Below are 16,523 nucleotides of genomic sequence, written 5' to 3'. Positions count from 1 at the left end.
CGCTGCAGAAACCAGTGACTGCCTCCTTCTAGCACCTCTGTGGAGTTAACATACTGGCAGCAGATTAATTGCCATCAATAAATTCCTCAGCTTGTGCTAACATTTTGCAGATAAGTGCTTGCGAAGCTCAGTTTTGGCAGTGATTTGCAAAAACACTGTGGCCTTTACTAAAAAGTAACTCACACATGCATATTTCTGTGTACCTGCTTTTTGAGCAGAGGCATATTTGATCTTGCTGTTTTATAGATGCTAGAATGTGAGGGCCAGAAGGGATCTTAGAGGCCATTTTATTTTCCAGAAAGAAAACATAGGGGGATTAAGAGCCTGCTTCAGGTTGTTGAGTTTAATTAGTGACAACATCCAGGTTTTCTACTGTCCATAGTTTACTGCAGAGAGCAAATGGAGAAAGGGAAGCTGATGTGGCCTCTACAGGACCATCTGGATGGCCTTTGGGGAAGTTACTGTACTGCTGTTTCTAGTATCCTCATGTGAAAAATCTATCATTACTAGGTGGTAGATAAAGTCCTTTCCAACTCAGAAATTCAAGGATTTTTAAAAATCATTTGCTTCATGCTACAATTATTTGTTTACCATAAATGGGATATTGTATGTCTGATAAAACTGATCCCATGTATGGACTGTTGTGCATTAGCCTGGCCATCTGCTTGCTTGTGTTTGAAAATTTGTATTTGAAGGAAATGCTAGTCTTTAGAAAGTTTTGCCTTGGTCTTGGTGAGCAATATGTGCGTTAACTAAAATCTTCAGCTGTGGTTGATTTTCAAGTGATTAATTCCACTTCTACTTAAAAACTTTATTTTTCCCTGCCTACTCTACGTTCTTTCTCTTGCTTCCATTGGCCAGTCCCAGCCTTGTAAGAATCTTTACCAAGGGTGCTGTAGTTATTCATAAATGATTTCCCAAAGCAAGCACCAGTATATAAGGTGAATTTGAGGATAGAGGGAAATGCTTAATCTGCAGTAGTTTGGGGAAACTCAGTCATCAAAATGAACCTGTCATCAGAGTTGAGGGTGATCAGAGACACATCGGCAAAGGAATTCAACAACTAACAGCAAAGGCTTTACAGCTCTTCTAACTGCGGCCAAGTCATTCCAGGCATTGCTTGCCCCTGTATGTGGCCCCAAGTCCCAGAGGAAACTGGGCCCAGAGCCTCTTTTTAGGCGATGCTTCTGTGTATGTCCTTCATTATCTGAGATATTGGCCAAAAGATTATTTGCATAATTGGGGTAGGGGGTATGTCTATTTCAATGGTGGCACCAAGACTTCCAGGCTGTCTCTTGGTGCCTCTTTTTATTTTTGGCCCTAGACAGTTGCACACTTGATGGCCACCTAAAAGCCAAAGCCAGCAACATAGTGGCTGCAGCTATGATTTTGTAGAAGTGCTTTTTTTGGTGGTTTCAAAATATTTGTAAACATTGGTGGTTAGACAGCAGCATGATTGCTGAGACTATACAATTTAAGATTAGTTCTGACTTTTAATATATAATTATATGCAGTTTTATCACTTCAGCTTAGCAAGCTGCAATAGCAAAACATAGAATAGTATTTTTGTGCAGGGTTTTTTTCTTCTATTTAATGTACAAAAAAGTAATCTAATTTTGCTTTCAGTAAAACCATCTATTTATGTAATAGAAATATTTTTTAATGTGGGAATTGAACTGGTGTTTAGAAAACATCTTAAACAAAAAGACATTTTGTTCAAGATCTCCTGCAAATCCAAGTACTATGGGTATTAGGAATCCCGTCTGCTGAGATGGGTGAGGCAGCAGTGAAGGGAGAGTCTCAGACGGCCTGGAGCCCTACACCTAGGAAATGGCATTTGATGCCATCCTTTGGTGGGCAAAATGCCCCTGCTAGGAGATTAGGCTCCAAAATGGTAGTATAGTTGTCACATTTCTCCCAGATTAGGCTTTGGACAGTCAGTAAGGGTCTGAACTGCCAAACATCGCATCTCTTTAATCAAGTCTTTAGTTCCTTTGTACATAAGGACTCAGATTTTTAAAGGTCATGCCATCATTCTTCTCCAAACTCTTTTGAACTTGACATTTTTTTTAGTGGAGAATAAAAAAGGGGTAGGGATGGAAGTGAGGAGAGTATGTCCTGTTGGTTTTGGTTTCTTTGTTTTTAATTACAGGTTGTTTTAAACAAAATACACTTTTGCTAATACTTTTGTTATCCTTTTTCATTTTGGTAAATATTTTGAGGGGGATAATGATTTTCACATCTTGAAGTTTTATATGTACTTAGCTTCTAGTAAACTAAAAAACTTTGAAAAAGTGTTTTTTTTAATTTAAAATAAATTGAAATGGGGCCTCACTATGTTGCTCAGGCTAATCTCAAACTCCTGGGTCCAAGTGATCCACTCACCTTAGCCTCCGAAAGTGCTGGGATTACAGGTGTGAGCCACTGAGATGGCCAAAAACTTTTAATTATTTAAAGTAAATTGGGCTTTTTCTTCATAAGATGATACGTAAATTCTAACAGAGTTAGCTTAGAGATGAATTTTTCAGGAGATAGTGATATAATTCTAGTGATAAAACATTAAATTCCTAAATAATTTTTTTCATCATGCTTCTATAGATACATATATATCTATAGTTGTCATCTGATTAAGTGATCCAGAGTCTTTAAAAATACTGAAGTTTTAAAGTAGACATAAAATAGTTTTAAAAGCTACGTAACTTAAGCATTCTGTATTGTGCTGAGTGACTAAAATATCCAAAAGTTTTAAAACATCACAAATACTTACTTGCTGCTTAAAAGCTGTGCTTTGTCATTTTCTGCTTAGAGATTTGATGTATTTGCTTAATTCATTTTTTAACACATTTTTAAAACCTGATTTCAGGAAGAGAAAATGAACAGAAATTAAATAACAACAAAATGCATTTAAGAAAAGCTTTGAAGAGTAACTCCTCCCTCACTAAGGGACTAAGAACAATGGTGGAGCAGAACTTGATGGAGAAACTGGAAACCTTGGGGATTAATGCAGTATGTTCATTCATTTTTGGAATATTTGTTAGTTTTACTATATTTTGTTTTCTAAATTAGAAATGATCAGAGAAGAGAAGTAAACACATCAATTCTGTCCATGTTTGGAGACCAGAGGCTAATGTGACCTACTTTATTTATCAAACACTTGAATAGCACTCACTGTGTGCCTGACACACTTCTAAGAACTTAACAAATATTAACTCATTTAAACATAGAAACAAATCTCTGAAGTAAATGACATTAGTATCTTGACAGTTTACAGAAAAGGTAAGTAACTTGATTAACGTCACACAGCTAGTAATGAAGGAGCCAGGGTTTGTATCTAGGCAGTCACAGTGCTGCTTACATTCTGATATTAACCTCAAATCATTGCCTATTACAAAACCAGCACTTCATTAATACATGTTGAATGAATGGATGAATAGATACGATTTCATATTGTTGCCAGATTGAATAATTTTGGTATATCCTATCATATAGATTTTTTGCTTTTTCTATTTTTATTGACATACATAAAAGACACAAACCTTAATTGAACTTCATTAGTTTATATGTATATAAAAAAGTGCATCTACATATGCATATATACATATATATGCAAAACTTGTGAGCACATATGCATGCATGGGCACACACGTGGATGTGTATAGTGTGTATGTGTGTATGTAGATATGTATATATACATGTATGTATCCGTGTATATGCAGATATCTGTGTATGTGTATACACATTTGTGTATATGTATGTATATAGATGATTGTGTATGTTTTCAGATGTATGTGTATGTGGCTATATTTGTGGATATACATGTTTGTATACTTTTATGTATATAGGCAGATTTGTATGTACATGGATGTATGTGTACGATCTATAACCAGCACCCAAATGATGAGATCGAACATTTCCAACACTCTGGAAGACTCTCTTTACCTTCTCCTGTCAATATCACCCCCTACTTCCCAGTTGGAGAGAAAGGGTATTCTGACTTAATTTTGCTTATTCTTGAACCTCATAAAAGTGGAGTCATACACTGTGTAATATTTTATATCTTCTTTTGCTTATGATTTTATGTATATGATTCATACTTGTTCTTTCATGTGGCAGTAGTTCTTTATTTATTGCCTTATAGCATTCTATTGTGTGACTATACTGCAGTTTATCTCTTCCCTGCTGATGGACATTTGTGTTTCTATTTTGGGGCTCTTCTTGGCTGTTAATTCTTGTACATGTCTTTTGGTGAACATGGGCATTTGTTTTTCTTGAATATATATCTAGGGATGAAATTGCTGGGTCAAAGGGTAGGCATATGTTTAGTATAGTAGGTGTTGTCAAATAGTTTTCCAAAGTCTTTGTACCAACTCACACTGTCCCTAACAGTGTTTGAGAGTTTAGTTGCTCCACATCTTTCATCAACTCAGTCTTTTAAAATTTGCACATAGACCCTTTTTAGGTGGGTTCTGACCACCCTTTGGGCAGTGGAAATCAAAGACATTCATCCTACACAGATTGTTTCTTGAAACTGTAGTTTTCCATATTGATTGTTTGCAAGTGGCTTTTTGGGTTTTAATTTTAATTGGGACATTTTCTTTTATCCTAAGATTATTAAAACTTTCTTTTTTTCCCCTAATGCTTGGAGAGGTTTTCCTAGTTTTTTGTTTGTTTTGTTTTGCCTTATTTTGTTTTTGTCTATCTGGGCTTTAAGAATTAGGTTTTGAAACAGTGATTTGGAGAGCTAACTTAATTTCCAGTTGGATCAGGTGTCCCCATATCATTTGTTGTATAATCCATTGTTTCTCCATTTATTTAAAAGGACACTTTTGTCATATAGGAAATCCCTATATATATTTGGATTTGTTTTTGGACTTTCAACTGTTTTACCTTGGTTTTTGTGTGTTCCTTTGCCCACACCATACTAATTTAATTGTAGTGGCTTTGTCCTGTGTTTTAGTATCTTTTATAGGCCATGCCTTCTTCATTAGTCTCCTTATTTCAAAAATTTACTGGTAGTTCTTCCATGTTTTGTTTTCCAATGAACTTTAGGAATAACTTTTCAACTCCCAGAATAATGCTTGTTGGGATTCTGATTGAAATTGTTTCCAGTTTTGTATATTAAGTGGGAAGGATTGACATTTGTACAGTATTAGGCCTTATCCTCCAGCTACATGGTATAGGAAGATAGGCATAAAACAAATGATTGTCCAGACAAATGGGAGATCTCTAATTTAGATTGTATGAAGTGAAATAAAGGAAAAGTAGAGGAGGGGGTTGATTGAATAACTGAGGTCAGAGAAAACTTCTTCTTGGAGGTGGTACTTAATCTGATGATGCAGATTTCTGTCCTGGGCAACTGGGTGGGTGGTAGGGCCAGTACCTGGGACTGGGAAGGCTGAGGGAAGCAAGGGGTATGGGGACAAAGATGATAGGTAGCTGTGTGTGTGTGAGACACTGTTATTCAACAAATATCCCTTTAACTAGTTTTCTTCTGTCTAGATTCTCATCAAATCCAGATGACTTTTCTCATATTGTCTCTTTAATTATGCTATTTGCATAGTTAAAAGTCACCTGTAGCCGGGTGCGGTGGCTCACGCCTGTAATCCCAGCACTTTGGGAGGCCAAGGCAGGTGGATCACGAGATCTGGAGTTTGAGACCAGCCTGGCCAACACGGTGAAACCCCATCTCTACTAAAAATACAAAAATTAGCTGAGTGTGGTGGTGGGTGCCTGTAATCCCAGCTACTAGGGAGGCTGAGGCAGGAGAATCATTTGAATCCGGGAGGCGGAGGTTGCAATGAGCCGAGATCGTGCCGTTGCACTCCAGCCTGGGTGATAGGGCCAGACTCTGTCTCAAAAAAAAATAAATAAATAAAAATAAAGAGAGAAAGAAAGTCACTTCTGATGCTCTGATGACCTATTGTTCCTTGTAGAATAACCTTTCAGCCTTTTGGGTTGGCATTTAGTCTCTTCTGCTGGTTTCATCACCCAGGTCTTTGTAAGCATTAACCTGTGGGATGTGCCTTGCCTGTTTCTGCCTCGACACCTTCCTTTCTCACAGGTGTCCATACCCCATGCCTACCCATCTGGAAATTTCTCCTTGTTTTTACTTGTTTGACTGCACCTGTCCTTCAGGCCACAGCTCAGCCTTCCCTTTCAGGCTTCTCTGGCCACTGGGGCCTTCGATGGCCTCTCTCCCTGGAATTCTTCTAGCCTTTGTAGACTCATTGGGTTCTTATGACACATAGCCTCGTTGGTCAGCCAGTCATAAACATATGCAAGCCTTATGTGCCCAACTGAACTCATGGCCTCTTTGGGGCCAAGACAGTGTGTTACTTGTTGGGGCACCCTCACCCTCTACACACAGCTGGAGTCCTGTAAGGATGGATTGAAATGTTGCCATAGTTAATGCTGATATATCCCCATGAAATGAAACCTCCCAGGATAATTGGCCAACTTAACATCTTATTCTTTCAGGATGTACATGGCATTTCAAGTGATCAATTGCATAGAGTACTAAAAAGTGTGGAATCAGAAAGACATAAACAAGAAAGAGAAATACCTAACTTTCATCAAATTCGAGAATTCCTTGAACATCAAGTCAGCTGTAAAATTGAGGAGAAAGCACTACTATCTTCAGGTAAGCTTGTTACCTACTGCAAATGGGAGCTTAATTTAACAACTTTTTCTTTTTTCTTCTTTTTTTCACCACAAGATATCATTAAATTATTATAATTTTAAATGGTTAACAAACTTTGCCACTTCATTGACAACTCTCTTACTGTTTGTACTATTAAATGCTGGGTCTTGGGTTTTAACAACAACCCTAGACTCTGGCTTTAAACCCTAGAGATGGGATTGTTCATTTCCACAGCAGCATAGGGGGTATTACACCGTTTACCTTTGCTTTTCACTTACTGACCGTAAAGGCAATGGAGACTCATGAATGACACTATATTCCAGATAAGTACAGTGTTTCTCAAATGGATACCCTTTCAACTGGAGAAGTACCCAAAATGATACAACTTCCTCCCAAAAACAGACAACTGATTAGACAAAAAGCTGTTTCTACTGATAGGACATCTGTTTCAAAGTGAGTATTTCAGCCCTCAGATTTATTTTATCAATGTTTGTCTTAGCTCAGGCTGCTTTAACAAAATACCATAGAGTGGGTGGCTTCACAGAAATGTCTTATATTCCCATTTTGGAGGCTGAAAGTCCAAGATCAGGATACCAGTATAGTCAGGTTCTGGTGAAGGCTCTCTGCCTTGCAGACAACTGCCTTCTTGCCATGCCTTCAGATGGTGGAGATACAGCGAGCTTTGGCCTCACTTCCTCTTATAAGGCACCAATCCCATCATGGGGGCTCCCATCTTCAATGACCTCATCTAAACTTAATCACCTCCCAAAGGCCCACCAGATACCATCATACTGTGGGTTAGGTCTTCAACATATGTATTTGGAGTGGGGGGGACACAGACATTGAGTCCATAACAGTGTTTGGTCCACCAGAGAATCACACTTGTAATTCCTACCAGTCTCTTGTTGACAGTTGGTGACTTTTATTGCTGCTCATCCTCATTAGTATATGTCAAAAGCAAAACTCACCAGTTCCATGGAAATGTATCTGAAATTATATTATTAACTTCTGCAATTTAAAAATATTTTTCTGTTGTTTTTTAGAATTAAGAAAAATATCATGGAAGATCATTTTCCCAGAAAGTCTTCAACTATTACGTGAGTACTGATGGGGATGGGAGGGTCATTTTAAAAATTATTTTCACTGAACATTCCTTTCATTTTAAAGTAGTATGCTCATTATGGTTGAATGAAGCCATAATTATTTACTATCATAATTTGTCCCTTTGTGATATGTTATTTGTGACATGTCTTTGTGTCTTAGTTAGTACATAAGTCAATAGCCCTTAACCACATTGTGGATTCCATTAAGAAGAGAGACACCTGAGTCATTCTTATATCCACCCCCTGACAATGTTGAGTAATTTCTCAATAAGTACATTTAAATTAAATGGCTGATGTTGAGTTTTTATGCCTAGACCTGTGACAGTGTAAGTTTGTTTTAAATGTAATAATTTCGGCCGGGCGCAGTGGCTCAAGCCTGTAATCCCAGCACTTTGGGAGGCCGAGACGGGCGGATCACGAGGTCAGGAGATCGAGACCATCCTGGCTAACACAATGAAACCCCGTCTCCACTAAAAATACAAAAAAATTAGCCGGGCGTGGTGGCGGCGCCTGTAGTCCCAGCTACTCGGGAGGCTGAGGCAGGAGAATGGCGGGAACCCGGGAGGCGGAGCTTGCAGTGAGCCGAGATGGCGCCACTGCACTCCAGCCTGGGCGACAGAGCGAGACTCCGCCTCAAAAAAAAAATAAAAAAATAAAAAAAATAATAAATGTAATAATTTCGTGTTCCAGTTTTTTGTGGAAGTTAATAATGACCCTAGTAGCTCTTCCTCTCTTAGATTCTCTTAGGATACGAAAAACCCTAGCTCAATTGCTCATCACCTGTGTGCTACTGATTTAGTTGATTACTGTTTTAAGCTTGTTTTCTTATCTGTAATATGGGATATTTTAAGTCCCAATTTCCTTATCTGCAATATGGAATAATGCTGCCTTTTTCACAAGAGAGTTCTACAAATTAAATGGGAATGTATGAAGAGGGCTTGGCTCAGTGCTTGGCACTTGTGGGTACTCAATAAATTCTAGGTATATTGTTACTGATTATGAGTAAGACTAATTTGATCATGAATAATTTAATCATCATTGCCTTATTCTGGAGATATTGATGACATAAATCTCTCTTCATTGAGGCACTGTGTATTAGAGACAATAAACTGATTCACCCTTCAAAAGCACTTTTCTTATACATAATCTCATGGGAAGAGCATTATTTCTTGGGATGTGGTGTGAATGAATCAACATGTACAAGACTGACACATTGTCTGGAATTTAGGTGCCCAATAAATATTATTTAAATGAATGAACACTGCTTTGAACTTCTATTTCACTTTAAAATTGGGGTAATAATTCATGTGATGATACAAATGAGATCGTGTATGTAAAAGCTCTTTGCAATAAAGTGCAGTATAAAGAAACTGTAAGTAATGACACAATTTTAAAAGATGAGTGGTTATACTGAGGAAATGTTTTTCTTTGAGAAATGTTTTTCTTAGGTGTATGAAAACCAAAATTATTAAGAATATACACATTTGGGTTTAGAGGAGACAGGCCCCAGCTTCAGCCCATTTTGATAAACATGCCCCGTTGCTGGCAGAGATCTGGGCGTGGGAGGATGCTTCAGTCATGGGTATAACCTCTGGCCTTGCCGCCATCTTGGTCATAACCCCAAAAGCACTTGTGCCCACTGGGAATTACCTGAGAAAGGTGCCACCACTTTAAGAGGCATATCTTTTAATATCATAAATCCTGAAGTGTTACGAAAACAGCGCCCCTGTCCCGGTGTTGATTTGTGTAGGACCCCTCCCTTTAGTTCAGAGGAGGAGCAGGAGGACGACGACCTCATCCGGGCATACGCATCCCCAGGCCCACTTCCTGTGCCACCATCGCAAAACAAAGGCAGCTTCGGGAAGAACACAGTGAAAAGTGACGCGGACGGGACCGAGGGAAGCGAGATCGAGGACACTGATGATTCTCCCAAGCCCACAGGTGAGCTGTTACCTTGGAAAACTCTCTGGAAACTTTATTTAGGACGGTGGCCCTCACCTGGGTGTACCGACCATTGGGAGTCTGAGCTCTGGGAGGGTGCGCAAGAAACGGATGCAGCGGATCCCAAAGGCGCCCACGGAAAATGGGCAGGGCTTAGCACTTTCCAGTTGAAGGAGAGGAAGGAGTTGGGAATGATACCTGGTATATTAGTTTGCTAGGGCTGCTATAACAGTAGCATAAACTGGGTGGCTTAAGGAACACAACCTTATTGCCTCACAGTTCTGGAGGCTGGAAGTACAACCGCAAGGTGTAGGCACTGTTGGTTCCTGTGAGGGCTGCCAGGGAGGGTCTGTTCCGCGTCTCTGTCCTTGACTTGTCTTCTCCCTGTGCATCCTTACATCATCTTCCCTCTGTGTGCATCTCTGTCCAGATGTCTCGTTTGTATAAGGACATTGGATTAGGGCCCATCCTAATGACCTCACTTTACCTCGATTTCCTTTGCAAAGACACTGCCTCCAAATAAGGTCACATTCTAAGGAATGGGGGTTAGAAATTCAACATGTGAATTTAGAGGGACACAATTCAACCCAGGACACTGGGTGACTATGAGAATGGCTGTTCTAATACACTGTGCTGCCTCTTGGAGCTGGAGTAATACTAAAGGAAGAAAGATCTTAGCCTGTCACTGCAAATATTTGCTGAAGAGAAGTAGAGCTGATGGGTCATTATTTTTTTAAAAAATTCTACTTAATGCAATTTTAAAATTATATATTTTAAACATATCAGATGTAATTTATTATATTTAATATATTATATGTAATTTGTTATATTTAATATATTTTTGGATGTAATTTGTATTGTATATAATGTGTATATACCATGTATTTGTGTAATGAGATAAAATATAATGAATTCATTTAAAAATTCATATTTTTTGTAAATACCCTTATGAATATTCCATTCATGCAGGTTATCTCACTGAAATTAATTTCTGACCATACACTTGAATGAGATCATCTTTCTTTGATTTAAAATGAAAACTTTAGGCCAGGCACAGTCGCTATCACCTGTAATCCCAGCACTTTGGGAGGCGGAGGCAGGAGGATTGCTTGAACCCAGGAGTTCAAGACCAGCCTAGGCAACATAGCAAGACCTCGTCTCTATTTTTTTTAAATTAATTAAATAAAATGAAAACTTTATAGCTCATAGTCTCAAGGATTATGATTATTTTAAGGATTATGTGTTTAATTTTTTAACCCCAAAGTATATCAACTGACTTGGAAGTAATACATAATTATTTCCAAAGCTTAGACTCTTTCAAAGTTTCCTGTAAGGTTATTTTGGAATTGAAGATAGATGAAATTTTTAAATACTTCACTTGCCTAATTTTTATTGATCTTATAGGAGCCACCATTAAAACACCTACTGAAAAAGTTGAAAAGATGTTTTCACATCGCAAAAATGTGAATAAACCAGTTGGTGGAACTAATGTTCCTGAGATGTTTATCAAAAAAGAAGAATTACAAGAACTAAAGGTGAAATCACTTTTACTTTCTAGATATACATTTATTTGTCTTTTGATAACACCTTAATGGTCACACTTTTTGTAGTGAAATATAAAACATAGTTAGCTGGTATAGTAGAGGTTGAGATTTTCACCTTTCTTGTTCTCAATATTGCATTTCTTTCCATTCCATAGACAGTCAAAGATATTGGTGTGATAACTGCAACAATACATAATAAGCATCACACTTTACAGGTTTTCAAAATCCTGTCACATGTATTATTTGATACTTGCAGATATCAAATGATTTGTACAAAGAAATTTGTGACTGACCAGAATCAGGGCCCTTCAGATCTTCTCCACTACCCTCACATGAGATCTTAGGGACTTTTAAGGGTTTAGCCCCACTTGGGAGCTGAAGTGAGGGTGGAGCTCAAGCTCCTCTGTCTGCATTAGAGAAGAAGCCCAAACATTTTCCCAGCGGTTCTAACAGCCAGGATGCCAGAAGTGTTTCTGTGGATGGAGCTCTCCCATTGTATTTCTGGGCACAGCAATGAATCATCTGTGTTAACTGGTCTTCCAGTCCAGGGCATTTTGTCAGATTACTTTTATTAGTTAATTCTATTTGTGTTACACAAGCCAAAAATGACAGAAAGTCCTGTGTCATTCAAGAGAGTGCAAAAGCATCTTTCTTTAGGAAGGACATGCTAGAACTGTGTGCACCTTCCAGTTGGGGGCTATTTCTCCAGGCCTTGGTGTGATGTGCCCATAGTTAGATGTCATTATTATCACAGAGGTAAGAAGCGAGAGCACCCTGCCTTTTAGAGTTTCATACCCCTACAGTGTAGTATTTCTGGAATTTTCTACATTCATGATTGGTAGAGTAGGAAACATATATTTCCATGGCAGAAATGAAAAATAGATGATTCAGATTTCAGAATACCAACTTCCAAATCCATTTCATTGCCCTGCAGAAATGACTAGATTTGGAAGTATTAATAGTTCCCCACTTCTTTCCTTATGGTTCAATGTTAGATGCTCAGTCTAACCAATGAAATGATTGAGGGGCACCGGTTTTTGTTTTTTTTAAAGAAACATTATTCTCCATTCCTTTCTTTTAGTGTGCAGATGTGGAGGATGAAGACTGGGACATATCATCCCTAGAGGAGGAGATATCTTTGGGAAAAAAATCTGGAAAAGAACAGAAGGAACCTCCACCTGTGAAAAATGAGCCACATTTTGCTCATGTGCTAAATGCTTGGGGCGCATTTAATCCTAAGGGGCCAAAGGGAGAAGGTTCGCTGCTTTCCCCTCTAATACAAGCTCAGTCCATTTTCTTATTAGTTGTGTTTCATCTTTATAAATATCTAATTAACTTATGCTAGTATATCATCAGACAAGAAAGCTGTCAGTGCTTTATGTTATTTAAATAAGGAGTGGATATGTATAACTTACTGATTCATATATATTGTTATTTTTATTTAATTATAGGACTAATCTTTAGTCTTTAAATTTTTAAATTTATTTTTATTTTTATTTTTTGAAACAGGGTGTTATTGTCACCCAGGCTGGAGTACAATGGTGCTGTCATGGCTTACTGCAGCCTTAACCTTCTAGGCTCAAGCAGCCCTCCCACCTCAGCCTCCCTAGTAACTGAGGCAGTCCTCCCACTTCAGCCTCCCTGAGTGCTGGGATTACAGGCATGGGCCACCACTCGTAGCCCCCAAATTGTTTGTATTCTTTAAATTTTTTGTTTGTTTGTTTGGGTGCAGTGGCTCACGCCTGTAATCCCAGCACTTTGGGAGGCCGAGGCAGGCAGATCACGAGGTCAAGAGATCAAGACCATCCTGGCCAACACGGTGAAACCCCGTCTCTACAAAAAATACAAAAATTAGTTGGGTGTGGTGGTGCGCACCTGTAGTCCTAGCTACTCGGGAGGCTGAGGCAGGTGAATCACTTGAACCTGGGAAGCGGAGGTTGCAGTGAGCTGAGATCACGCCACTGCACTGCAACCTAGCAAAAGAGTGGGACTCTGTCTCAAAAAAAAAATTTTTTTTTTAATTTTTATTTATTTATTTTTTTAGGCTATGGGGTCTCAGTATGTTGCCTAGGCTGGATTCAAACTCCTGGGCTCAAGCAATCCTCCTGCCTCAGCCTCCTGAGTAGCTGTGACTACAGATGTTCTCCACAATGCCTGGCTTTTATATTATTTTTGAAAATGTCTATACCCATATTCTCTTCATGAAGATGCCTTTTAGGAATTAAAATTTCTGATCATATACCTGAATGAGACCACTCTTCTGGCAATTTTTCTGTATTAGTCTGTTTCCCTATTAAATATTTTTCTTCATTTTCTCCCAAGGGAGGTTTCTCTTGTAGCATTGTAGTCAGTAGGATGAAATACTATGAGATAATTACTTGAAATGATTTTCATATCCCCCAATCTAGAGCCTAGATAAGCCTAATAACTTAGTAAAGTTTTTTAAATTAGAAAATGTTAATATTTTGTCAAAGTAATTCTTGCACATGTTGAAAGCTGAGTAGTTCAGAAGGCTTCTCTTTGCCATCGCACCACCTTCATTAGTGGTACCTCTGTGCTGCTCAGTAACGGCCTTAAACCATCTGTTGATTCATCGACTTTAGATATTAACTGTTGATGTCCTGCAAAGACAGATGGGGACTTGGCTCATTTTCACCACCCACCGCACCTCTCATGCCTTCTTCACTGTTTTTGTACTCCTACGTATAATTTTATTACTTTTTTTGTTTTTAATTAGAGATGGGGGTCTCACCAGGTTGCCCAGGCTGGTCTCAAACTCCTGGGCTCAAATGATCCTCCCGCTCCAGCCTCCCAAACTGTTGGGATTGCAGATGTGAGCCACTGCACCCAGCCTGTAATTTTAAATTAATACCTGCACATCTCCACCCTTGCTCTTTTCATTTTCAGCAGCCTCTCGCCCCTTTGTAAGATAAGCTGTTGCTGCCTCTGTCCTTCACGATACCTTTTCTCTCACATTGTCCAGTTATAACATAGCTGTTGCATAACTGGCATCAGTTATCTGTGCTGTCTAAGCGTCAACTCTAATTATTGAAAACCAGGAGACCCTGTTTGCATTACAGTGACTCTTTACACGGCCAAGAGGATGCCCTAAGGAAATCTCCTGTCTCTTTACTCCAACATCATAAACCTGTGCCCCTGGAGGAACACATTTCTACAGTCAAACTTGAGTGGAATTCTCTGCACTCTATTTCAGTGGCTCAAAATCATGGCATTTTAAAATTGGCTTCATTGTTCAGCCTATCTACCCTAGAAAATCTGTTTTTTAACACTTAATCCCTACGTGGCTTGCTAATTTCATCCTTCTTTCTTTACCATCTATTCACTCAGAGTCAGTAACTATAACACAAATGTACTGAGCACCTTCAACATCCAGGCCCTGAGCTGAATGCTGGGGAAGGAGTGGGAAGCAGGATGTGGCCCCTGCTGTTTGTAGGCTGCAGGGTGGAAGCTTGCATCCAAGGGTCCTGTGAGTGTGTCCTAGAGATGCGACCAATTCATGGTTGGATTTTAAAGTGCCATCCTATACATAGCTCATGGGGGTTGGGAGATGAGGATTCCTGAACACATTTAGACACTGAGTGATTAATGACAATATGAAATTATGGATTTTTATAGACTTGACAATGTGCTTGTTTAACCGTTGAGGCCTTCTCTTCTCCTGCCTTTCCCCACCACTTACAGGACTTCAAGAAAATGAATCAAGCACATTAAAAAGCAGCTTAGTAACTGTGACTGATTGGAGCGATTCTTCAGATGTCTAATTCCACATGTCAGAAGATTCTTCCAGAAGCCAGCAGTATTTCAGTATCACAGTGTTTCAGTAACTTGCCTCCATGATTCCAGTGCTTCTGCCTTACTGTGTTTCCAACAGCAACACAGAGACTGATTCAAAGAACAATGGTCTCTTTAATGGCACCTATTACAGTATTGAAAATCAGATCATCAACAGTATTTCAAAGCATATAAAGGTGTTTAAGACTTCTGCTGCTGCTTAAAAATAACATGTCATTGAAGTCATAAAAAGTTTTTTCTTCAGAACGGTACTCTAGTGTTAAGTGTATTTTTTTCCAACTAATTTTTAAGTGAATTTTTTTTAACATACAGCAGGTTTTGGTTTGAATTACTAAAACTTTAAAAAATATTTTTCTTACGTATGCTGTAACATCATAGGTGTTTATAAAATTCTGTTAGTAGTCTTAAAATTGAATTGGTGGAACCACTAGTCCCTAAAAGTTAGTCTGGTTATTTTTCATATAGAAGTAAGTTTAATCCGAGTGTGGTGGTGTTCACCTTTAATCCCAGCTACTTGGGAGGCTGAGGTGGGCAGATCGCTTGAGCCCAGGAGTTCAAGACCAGCGTGGGCAATATAGAAGACTCCACCCCTCCACACCCCAAAAAGTAAGTTTAGAATTAGAATATAGCTAAGTCCAATGTTAAATACATTTTCCTGAAGTACATTTGTCACATTCAGCTTTGAGAAACTGTAAGCATGTTACTATTAAATGGTTGGTTATTTTATATAGTATATTCTTTATCTTGGATATTTTATGAATAAAGTGTAGTTATTTTAATTGCCAATTTATCAGACTAAATAGAAAATATTTGAGTCATTACTGAATTCATGTATGTATGTTTTTTTTTTACTTTTTAAATACCCAACATGTATTATGAATACCTCAAAAGTAATTTAGTTACATTCTTAAAACAATGACATTGTCGAAAGTCAGAAAGTTCATATAAACTGTTTTTTGCATTTTTATAACTTGGTGGTACTATATTCTGTTTCCAAGAAAAAGTAACCTTTTAACTAAAAGATTTGTTGGGTTTTAGATCTCTTTTCATTTGTCAACCTTTTCAGTAAAGCACTCCGTTATGTCATTGTGACTGTGGCTGTGTTATTAGAGATGAATTCTGAGTTAAATTTATACTTACTAGAGGTCTTACAGAGGGAGAATCTGGCCTTGACAGCTATGCCATATCACATCCTGTCCTAATGGTTAGAACAAATCTTTATCTGTTTCCACCCACCCTGGGATCCTTTTTACTTGTAAGCCATACTTGCCCTCTAAAAAAATTTTTCCAACTTCCTAAAGGGCCTATTTCATACAGATATACTCACTTTATATGTATGTTTCTAAAAGCTTTAGTGAAGGCTGAATCCAAGTTTCATGTAGTAGGACAGAGAATGGCAATCTACAAAAATACACCATACCTAAGATGACCCATGTGTCACTTTGTTCATTCAGTTATTTATTCAACAGATATTTATAGAGG

General features: G+C 38.4%; 2 protein-coding genes across 12 annotated transcripts in view; one reads left to right on the top strand and one right to left on the bottom strand.

Annotated features, from left to right (window-relative positions):
- Positions 1–16,127, top strand: part of DZIP1 (DAZ interacting zinc finger protein 1) — a 63,419-nt gene extending 47,292 nt beyond the window's left edge. For 8 of the 9 annotated variants that reach the window (XM_074021278.1, XM_074021277.1, XM_005586108.4 and 5 more), the window contains 8 exons: positions 2,864–3,006; positions 6,478–6,640; positions 6,964–7,093; positions 7,684–7,737; positions 9,494–9,684; positions 11,089–11,219; positions 12,310–12,484; positions 14,931–16,127. In XM_074021278.1, coding sequence (XP_073877379.1) covers positions 2,864–3,006; positions 6,478–6,640; positions 6,964–7,093; positions 7,684–7,737; positions 9,494–9,684; positions 11,089–11,219; positions 12,310–12,484; positions 14,931–15,010 — 1,067 coding nt within the window. In that variant the 3' untranslated portion in view covers positions 15,011–16,127. The remainder of the gene's footprint in view (positions 1–2,863; positions 3,007–6,477; positions 6,641–6,963; positions 7,094–7,683; positions 7,738–9,493; positions 9,685–11,088; positions 11,220–12,309; positions 12,485–14,930) is intronic. The other variant, XM_045377248.2, reaches the window with a different exon arrangement.
- CLDN10 (claudin 10) overlaps positions 1–16,523 on the bottom strand; it is a 206,593-nt gene that overhangs the window by 40,433 nt on the left and 149,637 nt on the right. The gene's annotated exons all lie outside the window — the stretch shown is intronic.

The sequence above is a fragment of the Macaca fascicularis genome, chromosome 17, assembly GCF_037993035.2.
Source record: "Macaca fascicularis isolate 582-1 chromosome 17, T2T-MFA8v1.1".
NCBI classification, from domain to species: Eukaryota; Metazoa; Chordata; class Mammalia; order Primates; family Cercopithecidae; genus Macaca; species Macaca fascicularis.
Note: the sequence above shows the minus strand (reverse complement) of the source record. Positions and strands in the feature narration are given on the sequence as shown.